This window comes from Stegastes partitus, unplaced genomic scaffold (genome assembly GCF_000690725.1).
Source record: "Stegastes partitus isolate 25-593 unplaced genomic scaffold, Stegastes_partitus-1.0.2 Scaffold1436, whole genome shotgun sequence".
NCBI lineage: Eukaryota > Metazoa > Chordata > Actinopteri > Pomacentridae > Stegastes > Stegastes partitus.
Genome location: NW_007579167.1, coordinates 161,897 through 182,205, shown reverse-complemented (window position 1 = coordinate 182,205; position 20,309 = coordinate 161,897). Strand labels below are relative to the sequence as shown.

General features: G+C 39.4%; 1 protein-coding gene across 1 annotated transcript in view; it reads left to right on the top strand.

The window, feature by feature from the left end:
• The first annotated feature begins 2,150 nt into the window (after positions 1-2,150).
• The window catches only part of smg1 (SMG1 nonsense mediated mRNA decay associated PI3K related kinase), a 74,634-nt gene continuing 56,475 nt past the window's right edge, over positions 2,151-20,309 (top strand). Inside the window, exons 1-10 of the mRNA XM_008299600.1 lie at positions 2,151-2,370; positions 5,496-5,641; positions 6,757-6,909; positions 10,097-10,233; positions 13,912-13,970; positions 16,735-16,948; positions 17,452-17,577; positions 17,689-17,761; positions 19,669-19,766; positions 20,018-20,200. Of these exons, the coding sequence (XP_008297822.1) occupies positions 2,294-2,370; positions 5,496-5,641; positions 6,757-6,909; positions 10,097-10,233; positions 13,912-13,970; positions 16,735-16,948; positions 17,452-17,577; positions 17,689-17,761; positions 19,669-19,766; positions 20,018-20,200 (1,266 nt within the window). The 5' untranslated portion in view covers positions 2,151-2,293. The remainder of the gene's footprint in view (positions 2,371-5,495; positions 5,642-6,756; positions 6,910-10,096; positions 10,234-13,911; positions 13,971-16,734; positions 16,949-17,451; positions 17,578-17,688; positions 17,762-19,668; positions 19,767-20,017; positions 20,201-20,309) is intronic.

Here is a 20,309-nt window from a genome sequence, read left to right as displayed (position 1 = left end):
AATAGATGGATGAAATAAATGTGTTGCCCAGCTTACAGTGAAGTGTACATACTTAACAGTCATAAGAAAAGTGTGTTTTATGAAAAGAGGGAGCTGAAACTCAGCTCAACATTATTGTTGTTACTAGAATAGATGAGGAGGACATCAGTGCTGCTCTTCCTCACAGGAATGAAGAAGGAGAGAAGACTCTTCACCTCAGACAACCTCAGCTGAATGTTCATGTTCTCTGTAGATCTTAGATCACATCAGACTTAGATGTTCCCAATGATCTACATCATGGCTGGAAGGAAAAGACACATTGCAAATGCTCTGGACACAACATGCACTTGCAAGCCAAAAAAGAAATACCAGAGCCTCTAACTCCTGACCACAGCCGTGATCACATGGAGATAGGAGGATGTGGGCTAGGTAGCTTATTGTGGGTCTGGAGAGGCGGAAGTCAGGCCGCAGGTCACTCTGGCCATCCAGGAATAAGGCAATGAGTGGAACATGACTGTTTAGTTCACAATACTGAGATGATTTTGCATGCTGAAAATAGAAATATTCAAATCTAGAGTTTTCATTTTTTACATCAGTTCATGACACCATTCGATGTGACCATACAATCTGGTATAATAGTTTACTGAACAAGTTGTGAAAGCAAAGTGGTATCAGGCCTAACTTTTCTCAGGAGGGGCTGTAGTCTGAACCATAAGATATAAACAGTCTATGGTCTGAACCATAGTTAAATGTCACACTGACAATTCAGAGATAATCAATGTATGTATCTATTGTAAATAACATGAAAAGGCTACAATCATGTTCATGTGTTCACTTATAAGTTGATGTTGTCTTGTCAGTTCAGCAAAAGCAATTCGTCTCAGTCTTCTCTGACGATTGATTTGGTTTCCTATTATTATTGTTAGAAGAATTTGTATGATCGCCATAAGAAAAACTGAAAAATTGAGGATTGGTGGCATTTCCACAGATTTCTAATAGCTATTTTATAGTGGAAAAAATTGTGACTAGTTATAAGTCGTCTTTTCAAAGGAATGTCTCCTGTTTAGCTCGTTGAAATGATGAATCGTTAGTTATGGTCCAAAAATGTGAAAATTAAAAATAATAATTCGTATTATATTTAATGGAAGCAGAGTGATGTATTTCAACACAAAGGGTTTTTAAAAATATATTTTCATTTATTACTTTTGGAAAATACGCTTAGTACAATATGAATTTATCACAGAAATGCCGGTCGGCTCATTACAATAGCCGGTGTTGATCCGATACGTCTTAATTGAGCGACAGCAGTGACGTAATTAATAGCACCGAGATTTGCACAGTGTCAGGGTAGAAGAACAGAAGGAGGATTGGAATTGATCAATTTTGCCCATTTAAATGACACGTTTAAGATAAAATGGTTTAAAAAAGTACTTGGAAAAACCCACATCTTTATGGAATTTCATATCACACAACATATTTAAAGCTGTAAAGTATTACTTTCATCAGAATCATAATCAGAAACAGATTTATTGCCAGGTATAGTTTACACAATACGAGGAATTTGTTCTGGTGGGTTGGTGCAACAATACAACAATAAATGTAGAGTAAACAATAAATATAGAGACACAGTGATACAGTGATTAATTACTGTTAACATTTAATCTATTGTTTTTATTTGATATTGACAGCTGTTGAGGGACCATTTTATGGAAACTTTTTGTCTACCTTATTGATTTGATATTACAGTTAGCTTTAGTGGGACAGAATTCATGAGTAGCTAAAATTAAGCAGAGATGGAGGAAAGGGTGCAAAATCAATGGGAGGAAGAGATGGCCAGATGGTTGTAAAGCAGGCCTCATCAAAGAAATGGGAAGGACAGGAGGAAAGAGGTGGGAGGATGCAATTATAGCATCCCAAAGCTAAACAGTACACTCAAAATAGTAAAACACAATTCAGGATGAGTTGACAAGAACACGCAGTGGCAACGAGTTTTATGTAGCACATAATTTGCAAATATGTTCAGAAAATGAACGTTATCTGTTCCCATTTTATTAACCTCGGAGAGCAAATTTGATTGAGATGTGTTCTTTAACACTGGAATTCCGATCCATGCCCACCAGGTGGCGGAAGTGCACCATTTCGTGGTTTGTCAACCGCTAAGAAATATCAAGAAGAAGAACGACTATCGGAAGCTAGCTGTAACAACGAGTTGCTAACCGTTTTGTGAGACTTGATAAAATAACATAGTGAAAAGTAACCCTGAGGAGAGATAAGGTTCCCGCTGCCAGCAGATCATGCAGCGCTCTAAAAGGTAATGAGCCGTAAAGCCTCAGGGTCTCGGCTCAGCGGCGCCCACAAACTGCGGCCAAACTGGAACGACTGGCAGCCCAGGTTGGTGTCTGTGAGCGCTTTGGTGTTGGATGGTTCAAATAAAACGGCGAATTTTGGGGCCTACGTTGTGTTTCTGTGTTAAGTTGCGGTCACATGGGAGGTAATTGCCTCTGTGTTTCTTCACCGCAGCATTACATGGTTTAACTGAATTGTCTTCCGTACCGTAATCTTGACATAATTTGCCACGAAACATACACTAAAGCTTTTTATACAGGGTCGGCTCTTCATGAGCTCGTCTCGTGGATGGCTGAACCCGGCGCTAACGTTATTCACAGAGCATTGCTAATGTTGCCTGCATGCAGCTAACTCAGGTAATGCTAATGACTAATTGACAGCAAGGGATCTCAGACACATCAGTAAAAGCAATGCTGGTCCATGTTCCCCAGCGATGACTTAAGTGGGAGATTTATTCACGAGGTGATACAAATTGATAAGTGGTGGCAGTCATTTGTGGGCTACGGTGTTAGTTTCGCTGGTTAGCAGTCCTACAGTTCTGTTCGCGCTGGCTAACGATAGCTAGCTAACAAGAGGAAGACGCCACCCCACGACAATGTTCTCAACTTCACAAGCAACTTAAGGACAGATTTCTGCAACGTCTAACGAAATGTTTAACGGCGTTGGTCTTGTAATTTCTAAAGCTGATCTTAAGTAACTGCGAAAGTCAACAATGAGTGGTGCATTAGATTCCATTGCATTTCTAACAGCGTATAGTATTTCTTTGTCGTAAAGCTACTGCCTAAAGGATGCGGGTTCATTGTGTGGCAGTCAGTTTGGAAACTGGATGAATCGAAACTTGTTTTCGGTACCAGAGGCCACTAAAGTACAATCCAAATTGAGTGGTTAAGATCCTTGCGGTGGCCTGTGCATCTACCCAATCGTGAGGCCCTGTCTCCACACGAGCACCTTCCATATTTGATTTGACATGAGTGAGACACATGAGTTTCCGAGTATTCAAGTGTCACTAATGATCCCAAACTAAGTTGGGAACACAGGGTCATAGACCCCATAGCATCATTTTGCTTCTGAGCTTCCAGGAGAGTACAAGCAGCCCTGAGTAACAGCTCAGTACAGACAATTTGTAAATAGTGTTAAACAAAGACTTAAACCATAAAGGTGATTAATTAAATACAATGACAAGACTGGCAGTTAGTTATAATTTGATTTTAAAAAGACACTTGTAAAATCAGGCATCAGGTTGGCACTCTTGTCAACAGTTTCTGTTTTTTACTGGCCACTTTCAGTACTATTAACATTTAACTGACACTAAAGGGCATGCAAAGTCAAACTAGACATGGGATTTGTACAGAAAGATTCATCTGTTACCTTGCTTCTCATTGTTAACATTGATTGTAGTCTGCGGTCTCTATATGTATCCCAGATGAACATAAAAACTACACTGCATTGTATCACTAAGAGAAAAAAAAGAATTTTCAGTTTCATCAAACATGTTTTTTATTTCTCTTTTCCTCTTTCTACTGGTTCATCTCTCTCTTCTCTCCTTCTCAGTTACTTTTTTTTAAAATAGTCATTTAAATGACATTTAAGCCTCTCCATCCTTCAGTGTTGACACAAGAGAAAGGCAGAAATGCCTTGTGCTGTTCTAATGTTAAACATGCAGTCCTGTTTTCAGGGGTTGTTGAAGCGAATCATGAACATGCTGCACTTGTCTTAATGGACTTCATGTATTTTATACTTAATAATGGAGAAGTACAACCATTCTTATTTGTTTATTACTTATTAGTAGTATGCCAGCATTTGTGTGCCTTAATTATTACAGTAAGAAATATGGCCATTGAATCCCTGTTAAAAAACAAAAAAGAAAACTTGTTATTTTGTGCATATTTAACTTTTTTTCTTTCTTTCTGGGCTGTACTGAAAACATGATAAACTGTGACCCCTAAATCAAGGCACCTACGATAATTTGTATTCCACACCAAATTCTTAACTCAGTTTCTTTCCTTATAATAAGAAAATGGTTTTATAGAACGCCCTGTGGATTCATTCACATACAGTAAATAGATATGGCCAGTGAAAGTGAAAGGACATAAGAAAAAGACAAAGTTCAGTTGCATGAACAAGTTGGAAGCTGGCGGCTTTGCTCTGTCATCCTCATCTGTGTATCTCTGGGTTATACTTGCTTTATTTATTTAATGTTTATCAAGATAATTCCTTTTCCCTTATTTATTTTTTATTTATGTGTCAATTTCGTTTTAGCTGTTAATATTAAAATTATAAAAATGTATACCTTCACAAATGGGTTAAATTAAATTAAAGTCTCAAATGAAACCCTTTTTCTCCTGATCTGTATTCAAAGTTGGTAATTAAAAATGATTAATAATTTAGAAAGACTTTTCAGTTTTATTGCCAGCCCTACATCTTAGTCCCTCCCACTAGAGATGCAAGTGGAGGTGTCTCGTTTAACAAAACGAGACATCCTTGCCTGTGACCCATTGTTTTAAAGTGTTAATTAAATATAATTTGTTACACAGCTGCATAAGCTATCCATTGTTTGGGTACAGCCTACTGCTGTAAGATTTCTAAGATTTCTGTCAGATGAGCAGGAAAATGTTCATGACAACGTACAGTATATTTACATATAAGTTCATTCACATTGTGTAATAATCTGACAAAAACGCATCGGTATCTTTTCTTTAATTTAACACACACTGTGAAGTATAACAAGTTTTGCTGCAAAAGTGTTGTGACTGAGTGATATATTTATTTCAACATTTGTCAGTCCTGCTCTTAACGTTTGTACGTTTGTGTGTGTGTGTGTGTGTGTGTGATTTCTGTCAGATGTGCAGGACAATGTTCATGACAACTTACAGCATATGTTTATTTTTAGTTTAATTCACACTGTGGCATAATATGATATAGTCAATCAGTAAAGTAACTGTTGAATTGTTTTTGAATCGAGAATGTGTTCTGACCTAACTATAAAGAAACTCAATAGAGCAGTGAATTCTGGAATTGTCAAATTTTTCCCACCCCAGTGACTCCCATCTTATTCAGTTGTTAAGTAAAATACTGAAACTGATGATATCCAAATCAGTGTTAGACCATGCAGTAAATCTGTTTTTATATTTTGTCTTTCTCTGTCATGTATATGTTATCCATATATTCAGAGTTGACAGTATATCATCCAGCCAGGACGAAGGGAAGTCGGGAGAGCTTGGTTCAGGACCGTATGACGTGTTGCCCTCCAGCTGCCCTGAACAGCCAGTGGTGCCCAGTGATGTCTACACTGCTGCAAATGCACATCAGGAAGAAGGTGAGGCTTTCCACGATTCCAGAAATCACAGAATTTCTAAGCTGAATAGTCGGGTATTGGCTCTTCTTTCAGTTTATTTGCCAAATAAATAAAAAGAACATTTTTAGTTTTAAACAATTTTTTGAACGAGTTCTAAAATATTAATATTTTTTCATTTTTTATGACAGGTGGTCTTATTAATTAGTGTACCACTATATGTATGTGTGTATCCGTATGCAGTGTTTCCTCTAGGATTTTTTTTTTAGCAACGGGGCAGGCTCTCCGGGGAGCTATGGCGGTCTAAACAAATGACGCTTGACTGCAGATTTTACTTTTACAACCTATTTATTGAATGGCCAGTTAAAAGTGTCATTTTAACGGGTGAATGTAAAAAATAAAATTAAATAAATAAAACAAGAAAATTAAATAAAGAAAAATAGAAACAATAAATAATAATTTCTTGATGGGGCTGTAGAATCAGTGGCAAAGTTTTTTTGTTTTTTTTTAATAAAAGAGCTCTAAGGCTCTGTTGTACGGAAATTCTTTTAGAGGTAGCTGCTGATGCTCTGATGAGTACCTAACCATCATCATTTCTAAGTCAGTAAAAGGCTAGTGGTACCGGACTAGCGTCATCTTCATCAGGTGTCTTTCTCTTCTTAGAGAAATATTTGAACAAGCTCATCTGAAAATGAGGTCAGCTGTTACATCATAGCTTAGTTCTATCAGTTAGTTTACTCACGTTAGCGACACTGAGTTGGCACCGGGCCCAATTAACTGAGGCTACCGGTATGTTATGTAGCGTTAGCTGGCCATTAATATTTTGCGAATGTCTTGTAAAATCTTTTCTGAGTTATCTTAAGCTAATAAGTCTCCCTTTTCTCCAGTAAGTAGCTGCCTTATTTTCCAAGACAACCCTCCTCTGACTCTCTGACCAGGAACCTGGGTATTTACAAGGCGCACTCTCACGAGTAATGAACGTTGTATTAACCCCCCACCACCCCAAATGAATGTAGAGGAAACACTGTGTATGTATGTCTGTGTCTATTTATATATATATCTGTGTGTGTATATGTCTCTCCTGCGCTTTGTAATAAATATAAAACAAAGGTTTTATCCATCAATGCTTGTGTCTCTAGGTGGATATGAAGCTGGTCAAGGTGTCTGTGATACTTCGTTTGGTTGGAAGTCGCTGGGGAAAGAGTTGAGGCCTAATGACGTGACAACGGATTTGATACCTTTTCAGCATGGAACCCGTGCTTTAGCTTCAAAGGACATGAGGAAATCGCAGGGTAAGCTCTGTGATAAATGTTGGATCCAGTACCAAAGTTTGGATCCAGCATCTTATTATGCCAATCCTGATTGGCTGGTGACACTTCATCAGGTAGAGCCACCTACTCTTAAGAAGCCTGCGCTATGACACAACATCAAATTCAAAATAAACATCTCTTCTCGCTTCGCCCCAGCAAAAAGAGCTGTCTGCTGAGACATCTCACGCATGCTTTTCTGAGAACGAGGATTACGCAAGTAACCTATCCTTCTTATCTGTTTCGATGTTTCACTATGGTATATGGGGACCCCTATATGTCCAGACACGCAGATTTCAAACAGCCACAAGCCGTCCTAATGGTGGCCCCCTGCACCAAGTGGGGCCCAACGCTCAACACAGTGGGGGCCACGCTTTGAGCAGAGACGTCCAGCTTTGAGAACCCCTTTATACAGGACCCAGGGTGCAACCGTATAGCACGAGTCCCCTATAAGTCATGTATAGGCAAGGGCAATTGCCCCTACAAGTTAGAGAGCTGTTTCTTTATCATAGGCTTGCCCCTATGAGGAATCGCCTAGGATACAAAAAGTTTAGCACTTTTACGAAACCTTTTGTCTTGTCCTAGTACATCAGCAAGACACAGACTGGAAAGAACACATGCTTGATCTGAAGAAAAAAGGGCGCTGAAGAGAATGCCATAAAAAAAATAAATAAATAAAAAATGGTTGAGCATGAGCTAGTTACTCTGGGCACTACGGCAGGGTGGGGCTTCAGTGACATGCTCTGAAGCAAACTGCGTGCACAAAGGATGCACTGACAGTGCATGAATGTCATTGACGTGCTTGGCAGACACTAAAGCCAGCAGAAACGCTGTCTTCAGACACAGGTGTTTTTAGCTGACCTCCCCCTGTGGTTCAAATGGGGCCCTAGAGAGCCCATTCAAGACCACTGCCAGGTCCCATGGGGAATACAGTGACCTGGAAACAGCACACACTAAGAAGCCTACGATTCCCTCTCACGAAACAGCAGACCAAAGGATGTTGGCTAGCTGTTTTGCCCAAACCCAACATTGGCATGCTGCAATAGCAGCCTGGTAGACATTAGTTGTGGAGAAAGCTTTTTCTTTGTCAATCATGTCCTGCAGGAATGACTACATCACACCAACAGGACAGAAAGGAAATGTGTCCTTCCAACACAACTCCCCCATTTACAGTCATAAAGAGACGTACTGTAGGATGCTCTAGCACTCTGAGGAAGCCCCACAGTATTTAAATTATACCACTCACAAGCCAGAAAACCGGGAGTAGCTCTGTTGTCATCCCCGTAGCCTGAGGCGTTTTCTTCCCTTCATAGCGAGATCTGGTGGTCTCTGTAACTCGGCAGGCCAAGGATTGTTTAGCCAGGATCCACTGCGTTTGCGTATGGTCCATGCTAGCCCTGAGGGCTATCACAGCACTGGGCTTGGCAGCCTTAGCAGAAGGGATGAAAACAACTTCCTCATCCTCTGGTATGAGGAGCTCTGAGGTGTCGTCCTCAAGAATGCTAGAAATGAGAACAGAGGGATTCATGTTGTAGGCAAATAATACAAAACCTATGCAATGCAGCCAACATGGTATGTGTATCATTAGTTCTTTTCAAATTCAATTAAAAATCCAAAAGTGAAGAATGAAAAAACTCTTTATGAATTAAACACTGAAAAAAAACAACAGCTTTTTATTCTTACTTTATATCTTATGTGCAAGCCATGAAAGAGGAAATTTAAAAAGTTTTATTTTGTCCAATTCATGTGACCAGGAAGTCATTAACTTCTTTGCTTTTTGATAGATAGGTAGTTACACTGATACTGATATTCAAACTGATCATTATTACACAGTTAGATGTGCACTTGGAGAACACAGGCCTCTGCCAAGGTTAGTAGTCCATTCCTCTATTGCATGTGATTTCGTGACCTAAACCTTCTGCACTAAAATGTATGGATTTTTCCTTGTAACTGGTGCTACCTCACCACAAGGTTTCATGAAAATTGACCTGGTAGTTTTACATAATTCTGCTGACGGACTAAAAAGCAAACAAATCAGCAAATGATAATCAAAACATGACCTCCTTGGCAGAGGAAACAAGTCAGATTGTTGTAAGCCTAAACAATTATTATGTTTAAGTTGTGACTCGATAATCTGACCCTTGACAATCTGAAAACCTTGCTATCTGAAAGGTTTTTAGGAAAAATGAACGGAACCCATTAAGAATAGCCTTAACATACCGACAGCCTTGGATTCCGACTCCGACATGACATTTTATGTCACAAATAAGGATAACGGCGTATTATCTGACTGAACAATCCGCCAGATTGGCTACATTCCGACTGCAGGACTTAATGCTCAATTTGGATTTTTTTTGTGAAATCCGATTTTTTTCAAGTTTGTTCACATTTCCGATTAAATACGACTTGTATGTGATGTCCTGTGTGAACTTCATATGACCCAAAAGTGTCCCGCATGACCAGAAGAGGACACAACAATGTCACACGTAGCGAACGTGCTCAGTGTTTGCAGAAGTAAACGTGGATGGTGGTGGTGGCAGGGAAGTGGCGCCGCCGCTGTCACCTATGGTAGAAACAGAAGTGTGACCACTAACTAAACTGGCATCAGCAATATTGCCTGTGCGTTCCGACCACTTTCACCTCGTCACAGCGCGCGCGCACCCCCACCACCACCACCACCACCACCACACCGAATATTCTGATATTCATCATTAATTGAGCCCAGCTATTCGGACCAGCCCTACTAGTAATATAACAACTATAAACAATGAATATTAAAAACAAATTACCCTTCAAGCATCAAGCCCTCCTTGTATCTCGACCTCCGTCTTGACAATCCAACAGCCTTGCTATCCGACATAAAAGAAGGTTTTACATTTAGTGTCAGATTTTTGAGTCATGACTGTATAATATGTACACAATCCCACCCATATCCAGATGACCAACACAGATGGCAAACACGCAGTGCAAAATGATAAAAATCCAATTTATAATTCATTGTCTGACTAAAAATTGTTATGCAAATTACTTGGTTGATTTTTAGCTCATAACTAAATAAACAGCATTTTCTAAAATGTCATATATTTTACACTAAACATTCGTGAAATGCATTTTGAATCTACAGTGACAGCCTGTGGTGGTACTGAGAGATAGTTTCATTGTGTTGTTGCAGACAGAGGAATGGCTCACTCAGAGGAGTCTCGACTGACCAACCTCCTGCGCCGAGTTTCCAGGGAAGATGACCGCGACCGGAGGCTGGCCACTCTCAAACAACTAAAGGAATTCATCAGCCATGGCGAAAGCAAAGTGGTTAGTCAGATTCTGTAAAGATCATCTTCCAGTTTTGTCATTGCAAACCTTCTGTAATATGAAAATAAGACATAATCAGAAAATAAGACATAGTCATGTTAAAACTGTGCCTCTCATCTTCATCTCGGCGCAAAATTTGGGATATTTCACGGTCTCTGCAGTCATGCACGCAGTGACCAACAGACTGGCTCAAACTTTTTAACAAACTTGTCTGACTATAATAGTAAATTCCTATGTAGTTTCTGGTATTGGCTCTGTTTGGCTTTATATTCTTAGTATTCTTCGACAGTGTTGCATTTAAATGCCACACACATGCTCGTGATATCTGAAATATTTGTTGATTTAGTTTTAGTGTTCTGTATCAATTGTGTTGAAATTAACCTAAAGTAAAATAGCATCTACAGTCACTGCAAACGTGGCTTTATCCTGAGTAACGTTTACAAGTGTTCTTAATTAGGCAGTGGAATTGCCACAATTTGGTAAATGTTGAGCTTTAGGTTATGTATTCTTTACCAAAAATGATTAACTGTATGCAGTAATTATGTGGTAACCAGAGTTTTTCCACTTTTTTTTTCACTGTTGTTTTTTTTTTATGAACCAAACGTGTGTTCAAATGACTGAAGATGTTTTTATTTGTGTTGACTCTATTGTTGTGCTTTTTAAGACTAGTCCCTGATTTTCACGGGGCAGAAATAATCACTAAGAAAATAGACATTTACTTGTCAAACAAAGCAAATATCAAAGACAGGGTGTGTTGGTAAAGCTGACCAAAAAGAAAGACAGTTTGACATGTCCAGGTTTTCTTTGTGTGAGTTAGCTCAACAAAACATAAAATTCCAATCAGAGATAGTGGGTATCACGATGATGACTGTCAACTTTGTTAGCAAAGACTTTCTTCTTCAGACTTACATAAAATGTCATGTGACTCGTCTTCTGCACAGAATGGACTGATCATGTGCCACCTACTTCAGCCATGGAGAGCTATAAAGAATATTAAAAAAAATATTAAGTATGAAGTGCTCTTACTGCAAATAATTCAAGAGAGAAATGCTGGAGAAAATTGGTAATTGTTTCACTTAATATATTTATTTTACTGCTCTGCACTCTGAATGCAACAGCTTAATTCTTATGTGACAGCTGCACATTACGGCCTGACACTGTCCCATAATAATAGGAAATCTCTTTGGTTTTTTTGGCCAAATCAAAGTGAAATAATGTTACTATTCCCTAATCTGTGTTCTGTTAGCTGCAATAGCAGTTGTGTTAAATGGACTTGGCAGCAAATCAGGACCAAGCATAACTGATACAGGTTCCCATTGACTCGCAACGCATACAGTTTGCACTACTGTAACTGCACGGCTTTGTTCAGCAGTATTAGTAACACACAGCTCAACAGGTTTGCAGATATAATGTATTCCCTCAGCTGGGAATCTGTGTGTTACATTTGTGCACTCTTTTCTGTGTTTTTTTTCTGAGTTTGTTGAGTTTCATGCAGTTCTCTTTTAAACAATCATTTCGATGTCTAACTATGGGGAGTGTCACTCTAATTACTTGGTGAAACTGTGGGTCAGCTCAAACTGCTGTAACTACTGAATGTTTCATCCAACTGAATTCAAATTTGGCTTGAGGGTACAGTTTAAGGATAAGATTTAATTGGATAAGTTTCATCCAGGTTTGCCACGAGAGGGCACTATATACACTCCCACACCATCTACTTGAGTTGTCTCCTCTGACTGGCCACAAAGATCCGGAATGGCCTTGCCCACCCAGGACACTCTTTATTTACCACGCTCCCCTCTGGCAGACTCAGATTCATAAGAGCCGTACCAACAGACTAAAACACAGCTTTTTCCCCATAGCTGTGGAGAGGCTGCTACAGGAATCATGATATGTTTCACATTTTCGGATTTTTCGCGATGTGCATTTTTAGCTTTCCTAAAGGTTGTGTACTGCCATTCCTGATTGTTTGAGCTATTCAGTCCGAATCCTTTGTTACTTTTCAGCTCTTAAATTCAAAAGGTTCTCAATTTTTGATGTTGGGTGCAGCATCACCGTGTGGTAATTGATGGATAAATTGTTGCTATAAAAACTTTGTTTGAATCATATGATCTTTGTGTGGATTGCATTTCAGTGCTATGAGCAATGCCTCTGTGGCAATTGGTGGAACTAAACAAAAGGCCTTTTTCAGTTTCATTTCAGAACTTTTTTTTTTAAGTCCTATTGAGTCCTATTTATATGGCCACTATGTGGTAGTCTTTTGATTTTGGCACACATCATCATATATGATCTTGGGCTTTATGAGACATTTTTTAGCTTTCAGCAATAACAAACATTTTGTTTCGCTTGAAAATGCATTTTCTAGTTTTACAAGATTCTTCAGTCTCAGTTTTCAGTGTGCAGCTCATTCCCTAGCTTTAAAATAACCAGTGCCAAAGATACTTTAAAACAAGCTATTTTTTTTGTCTAATTATACTCCCTTGTGGATGCACACATAGACAGCTGCAGACACCATTGAGTTAGTTCGCTTTGAGGACTGTATTCCATATGTGCTCTGTAGATTGCATGTTTGGAAAACATCGATAACATTCTTCTTAGGAGCATGCACACTGCTGCCCTTGTAGTTTAGTGGCCCTGTTGGTACTAATTTTGAGCTGTATGCAAAGGCGCCCACATGGACCCGGGGAGATGACGAAATACACAACACCCTTGCATTTTTATGCACTTGGAAATTACAACACTGGCTTTAACAGTTCGTTGTACAGTGTTTAAGGATTTTGTAATTTGTAGTGTTTTGATTTTTTTATTAGTTTTTTTTAAATGAAATTACAATTTACCTTTCATAGTATTCTGTGGCCCGGTGATCTCTGTCTGTCATGCACTCTTTATTTTGACAGAATGAATTTTTTTTTTTTTAAATAAAAAATGGTGTCAAGCTTGTTTTGCGTATCACAGATTCCTCTATACATGCAGAATTTCTGCATTTAAACATGGGCCATTTTGTTCTTTCACCCAGTGATTTGGTGGGCGATTAGAGTCCTCCTTTCTCAGTTCAGCATCAGTAATCCCCTCATGTGACCATTTATTATGTGTCCCATTAACACACTACAAATCTCGTCAGAAATTGTCTAGTTGTCTCTGCTGTACTGTACTGCTGTACCAAAACTATGGAACCCTGTGTACTGTTACACCTTTACCATAGAGCACAAATACAGTGGAAATTGAGCTAGGCTCAAATATATCACAGTTTTCCTTTAAAGGTGAAGTCTTTCAATCTCTGATTATGGACAAACGCAGTTAGCTTGTGTCACAGTTATTGTACTTCTCACACCCACTTCCGTAGCGCCCCTCTTAGATCCTTTTTTTCCGTCCTCTGTACCAGCAAGAATGAGTGCAGAGCTTGCTGGAATAGTGTAGTATGAATCAGTATGGACTACTTTGTTTGTTTCTCCATTTACAGAGCCAGTACTGTGTACAAATCTAAGATTTTTTTTCAGCACACATAATTGACAGCTGGCAGACAGTGAGAATTAGAATAGCTGACTCTACCTTTAAAGATTCTGTTTTCCTCATTGGGATATGGTGTATATTTGATGTCAAATGAAATGTGTTTAAATAGTTTATGTAATGATGAGAACAAAAAATTGTTATTCTAATAATTTGTATCTTTTTCTCAAACAGACCCTGGTCAAACAGTTGGACACCATCCTTAGCACCTTGAATGACATATTGAATGAGAGGTAAGAGGAGGCTGTGTGATAAATAGTCTGCACTTACATGGTGTCTTTTAACCATAGTTAGATTCTCCAAAGTGCTTTACAATGTCTCTGTCATTCACTCATTCACACAGACATTCAGGTTTATCGGACACTGGACACTGGACTGGACCTTGTTATACTGGGCATACTTAAAGAAGCATTTTTGGGACTGATAGAAAACAATTCTGGGAGTCCCGTTAGGTCAGCAGGCCAGGTGGAAATGACAAAATTATCTCCACACTTATTTAAATAACTCCTAAGAAATGTAAATACCTGTATTCCTTTCTGTCTTTGAGTCAAGTGTCCTTAGATCACTTTTCTGGTGATCACTGGATAAGCAAATGAGTGCATATTATCATGCAAATGTTAAGTCATGCCACATGTCCTCTTTCGTCTCCAATCCTGCAACAGAAAGCCCAATGACACAAATAGAAAATGCTGTATTCCAAATGGCAACGCTTGACTCAACAGTCAAAACAAACAAAAGATAATTTTGTGTATTGATATTTAAATGTTTGATTTTTCGTTTTAAAGAATTGTCTGCCTGAAACATCTGTTCATGAATATGTTGTTTAAAAGAAATACTGTTCTGTTCATGACTTGTGAGCAGTGTGTGGTATTTTAAGTTGTCTATAATGTAATGAAGTAATGAAGTTGCAGAGGCTTGTATGGAACTAGATTTGTGCCAATATAATAAAACAAAAGTTCTGAAGTATCAAACAACAATAAGAATTTGAAAAAGAATAAAACTGACAAAAGCAAAAACAAGTCATCTCAAAAGTACAAATAACAACTTGAAAACAAAATGTCTGGTCTTTTAATTTTTTTTTGATGACGTTTCATTCTGTTTGTAGTTCCCACTGCTTCTTTCTCACGAATCCACTTTTGAGCAGTTGAACTTCCAACTTTCTTGTTTCTTACTGCTTGACCTGGTTGAATGAGCTATAGGGTGCAAAATCTTTTTTTTTTTTTTTTTTTTTTTTAACCAGACTATACACCAGTTTATTTCTGCTGTAAAGTTGGGTGTTTAAACATCGGCATATTGGCTTCATTTTTCAGCCTTCTGCTTGTTTTTTTGGCTTTTGTCAGGGATGCATCCACATTAGCTAATAGGTTTTTGAGTTTAGTGCCATATTGGTGCTTTTTACTGTAACAGAAAAAAATTAGAATGACATCCTTTTACTTCCAAGGTTCACTCTGAGTGATAATTTCACATGTACAGCAGTTGTCTTTAACTTATGTGTACAGTGGTTTTGTCAAACAGTTGATGATGTTGCAGTTATAAAAACAGGGTATTAGTGCAGAGCAGTAGCTTGTTAATGACTTCTGGTCAACATATAGTCTTACTGGGCTGTGTTTTGGTCACTATTTCGCAAGGGTTTTATTCTCTGACAACAAATAAGATATGTAATTGAAAACAGCTTCATTGGGACTTAGGCAGCATTGAAATACAGCACATGTGAGCACAGAAAGAGGTAGAGAAGCAAATATGTCAAGAGCTGACAGAAAGTCAACTGAGTTTAGGTTGCATCAAAGCACAAAAGGTAACATGAAAATGTAGCAACTCATACTGCTCATTTTTGAATCATGCTGATAGGGATCCATCATTCACAACATCTCTGGCTTTGGGAATTACTTTAGTTGGAGCCATGGTGCAAAATGCCTGATTCTTTGTCACTGTGCACTTTTGTCTGGCTTGGGAGTGTAACTGCCATACCATTTTCAGACATTCAATTTTATTCAATTTTATTTATATAACGCAGTTCAGAACATATGTCATCTCACAGCGCTTACCATAGTAGGGTGAAGACCTTACGAAGACATGAGTCCGTTATTTTGACAACAATTAAACAGGCCGGCTGCATGTCTGAATGAGCACTCTGGATACTTATCCATCATGGCACATGTCTGAACTGAACCATCATATTAACGGATAGGCATGCACAAAGACCAAATTAGAGCTCTTTGGCCATAGAGACGTTGCTTATGTTTGGACAAAGAAGGGAGAGGCGTATAACCCAAAGAACACCATCCCCACAGTTAAACACGGTGGTGGCAGTAATATGCTGTAGGGTGCTTTAGTGCGTCTGGAACTGGGAATCTTGTCAAGGTTGAAAGAATCATGAAAAAGGATATATGGAGATTTTGAAAGAAAAACTCAAGCAGTCAGCTGCAACACTGGGTCTGGGTTGTCGCTTTGTCTTCCAACATGACAACGACCCAAAACATATCACCTCTGGTGAAGAATTACCTCCTGAAGGCCAAAGTGAACGTTATTGACTGGCCTGCACAAAGCCCTGACTTGAATTCCACTGAAAGTCTGTGGGATGAACTGAAGACCAGGGTCCATGCCAGAAGACCATCAAATCGGAGGACCTGGAGAGACTTGCCAAAGAAAAATGGGCTGGGATTCCTCAGAAAACGTGACAGAGATTTCTTAAAAACTAGTGAGCAACTTCTACGTGAGGCCTAGATTATACTCCTTTGTGGATGCGCACACTGACAGCGGCGGAAACCAAAGGCACATAGCTGTTGCAGTTATCCTACTTTGTAGTCAGGTTATAATCTGCTGGGAGGACTAGGTGTTCTGTACCTGGTTAAGCCCAGAGCTGAAGCTAAAATTCAACTTTAACAGAACACAATATTAATATACAAGCAGCTATTGTAACGCTGACTACTATTTGCTATTTCCATCTGCCATTTGTTCTCTTATATGTGGTCTCCTCTCTGTTGTTGATCTTTGTAGCAGTAAGCTGCTGTGGGAATTGCGTAAGGATGCAGCAGCCTGCCTGGGTCTCCTCTGCACAGTGCTCAGCTACGAAGCTGAACACATTTTCAAGTGGCTTTTTCTCAAGTTCAATTCATGCAGCCGAGATGAGGTGAAACTGTTGTACCTGGTGGCAGCGCAGCATGCTTTGGAGGCTGCTGGAGAGAGAAAGGCCTTCTCTCATATCATGCAGGTAACCACACACAGAGGCCTCACGAAAAGGTAGAGTCAGCAACACAAATCCAACACATTCTTAGTCAAATTCAGTCAACCTGCTTGTGCACAGGACCAGCGACAAGGGAAAGGGAGAGGAGATTAGGAGAAATGGGGTAGTCAGAGTTAGGGCAGTTAATCTGGCCAATGCTGTCCATTTAAATATGCTAACTAGCTAAATACAAACAGTCTTTGTCCAGATTCACAACTACAACAAAGATGGAGCAGAGCTTTGACATTAAAGTCTAATTTTATGTCGGAGTTGACACAGAAGTACTCACTGATGTGGGTTCTTGATAGCCAGTTGCATTTAGGAGCCACTTCTAACCTAGTAGAACACTGCAATTTTTCATTCTCCAAGCCTAGTGATCCTTTTAGTAACTCCTACCTGTTATTGACATAAAAAGAATGCATGCTAGTAAAGAAGTGTAACTACTAGCTGGTTCCATATAAGCGCTGGATTGTGTGTTCCTTGTATTTCAGCTGGTGATGACCAACCTGCAGTCCATACTGGAGAATGTGGACACACCTGAGCTGCTATGCCAAAGCGTGAGGTGCATTCTTCAGGTGGCTCGCTGCTACCCACATGTCTTCAGCACAAACTTCAGGGTGAGTGTTTCAGTCGTCATTGGTATTGTTTCATGTTTGAGGCACACAGGTCAAATGAGGTTACATCTTGGTTAATGCCGGCACATTGTCATTATTGTGGTTTTTCCACAGGACACAGTGGACATCCTGGTGGGCTGGCACATTGACCACACACAGAAACAGTCACTCACTCAGCAAGTCTCAGGTCAGTTGGATTTCACATTGATGCTCTCAGATTGCAAACTTCTTGGCTTGTTTTGCTGATAATAAAGTGGGTAGTTTGTTTTTAGTCTGCTGCCTTGTCACTTAATTAATTAGTTGAATTAATTAAATTATTAAATGAGATGCCTTCAAAGGTGGAAGTTTCCCTTTGCAATACTCAGACATACTTCTGTATCAATCAGTACAATTGTCTACACAGGCTGCAGGTTGCTCTTTATCGCTGTGACCAAAGGTCCTTTTTACCACTCAAGTAGTAGTATTGGGGCAACCTTGACTTTTTGCTTTGTTAACCATTAGATTAATTTCAAATGAATGACATTGCATTTTTTCACCATCAGTCTACACTTAAGCCATAATGAAAACTGAAAACATGTTTGCAGGACATTTTGCAAATTGATTAAAAATCTGCCGTAAAATACCATTGAACAGTTTTCACTACTTTGTCAAAACCGTTCAGCAGCAGTTACAGCTTTGAATCTTCTTACTTAAGTCACTACAAGCTTTGCACACCTGGAGTTTTGCACTCTCACTACAGATGTTACATGGGATTTAAATCTGAGCTTTGGCAGGGCCCCTCAAATACAGAAAATTGTCCAGAACCACCTCATCATTGGCTAGGCTATATTTTTTTATCTCATTGTTGTGCTGAAAGGTGAACTGTCACTTTATTCTCAGTTTGCATGCACTGTGGAACTGTTTTTTTCCCCCCCGAGAACTTTTCTATGTTCAGCTGCATTGTCTCCCTGTGTCTGCTGCTGAGAAACATATTTTTAAGTCTTTAGTGCCTCCATGCAGACCATCTAATATTACGAACCCTCCCCAGTTTCACAAAGAGGTGCCATGTCCTTTACATTTTTTTGGTTTACCTCTTTGTAAACATAACTGCAGCAGCTTGACCACAAAGCAATTAAATGTCTAACAGTAAGGAATGCTGTGATCAGCTGATTTTGCACAGTTCTCTAGTGCATGGGCAGTGTACAGAATGTGCACCTGGGAGTCTTCCAGTGCAGCCAGTTGCAGTAGTTTTGGTACAGTTTCATTGTACATACACAGCCACCAACTTGTCATCCAGTCATCCAAGACTACGTCCTGGAAAAGCTTCACAAGTTCATCTGTTATAGCCTCCACAATTCAGTCAGCACCCAGTTCAATCAGACCCAAAAAGTCTGAAGTAAGCTCTCCATTGCTGGACCCAGACACAATGTAAACAATCTACTGCTTGGTTTTTGTGATGTCCTTAGATCTATCAAAAAGCAGCCCTCAAAATTCAGCAGACCGCCACTTGGCTTTCAACTCTCTTGTGATAGAGTGCCCCAAAGGTCTGCATTATCAGTGTTGTCACTTCACGTGAATGATAAGCCGCTTCAGTAGTATGATGTCCTCAGCATAGACCTTATATACTCATTTGTGTACTTTTCGAGACTATGTCTAATCAGTTCAGTTTGCCAAAGGTGGAAAAATCGCCAGACATATCTTCAGGATAATTACAATGAACTAGTTGCACCTAACCACAGTTTGAATGTATTTTTTTAGATTCTTAATAAATTTTCAAAACATTCGAAAACCATAGTATTTTTTTGCTTAGGGCATTTGTAAGTGTAGATTGTTGGACTGAATGGAAATTGTAAAGATTTTTAATCAATCTGCCCACACAATGTGTGCACACGATGACGGGGTCTGAGTGCTCTATTTATCCACTGTAACTAGTGATGTGTGTGGGTGCTTCCAAAACACATGTGGCCTACACATGAGTAAAATGCTTGAGCACACACTACTGCTGCTGTTCTGCCAACATGCTGCTTTTAGTACACAGCCGCTGTAGAAAAGCTATATCAAAATGACATTCCGATGTTTTTGTGTTTGTCACATTGCTCCCCTGTGTGTATTTAGGCTGGTTACAGAGTCTGGAGCAGTTCTGGGTAGCAGACCTGACCTTCTCCACCACCCTACTGGGACAGTTCTTGGAGGATATGGAAGCATATGCAGAGGTGACCACAGTGAGCTTCTCTACCATGCTCTAAAACCAGTTATACTCGTGTATTTTGTAGCAATTTTACGGGTGTAACAAAATATAGTGTAATTACAGACAATTCTTTATTTGTCAATAAGACTGGAAGCCCTCAAATGTCTTTATGAAATCTTGTTGAAACAGCATTCTCTTCTTAGAATGATACAATCTGTTATATTTAAATGATATCTGTTTTGTCCAAGACTTGACTTATTCTGTGCTCCATTTAAGGATCTGAGCCATGGTGTGTCGGGCGAGGTGCTGGATGAAGATATACCCCCTCCTTCAGTGTCACTGCCGAAGCTTGCAGCTCTGTTGAGGGTTTTCAGTACAGTGGTCCGCAGTATTGGAGAACGTTTTAGCCCTTTCAGAGGACCACCTATCACTGAAGTCTACGTCACTGATGTAAGTCAGGTAAGCCAGGTTCTTGTCACCATACAAGAACCTGACTGAGAGCTCAGTAGTGTTATAAAATATACATAGAAGAGTAGATCTGGTCAGCTCATCTGGGAAAATAGAAAAA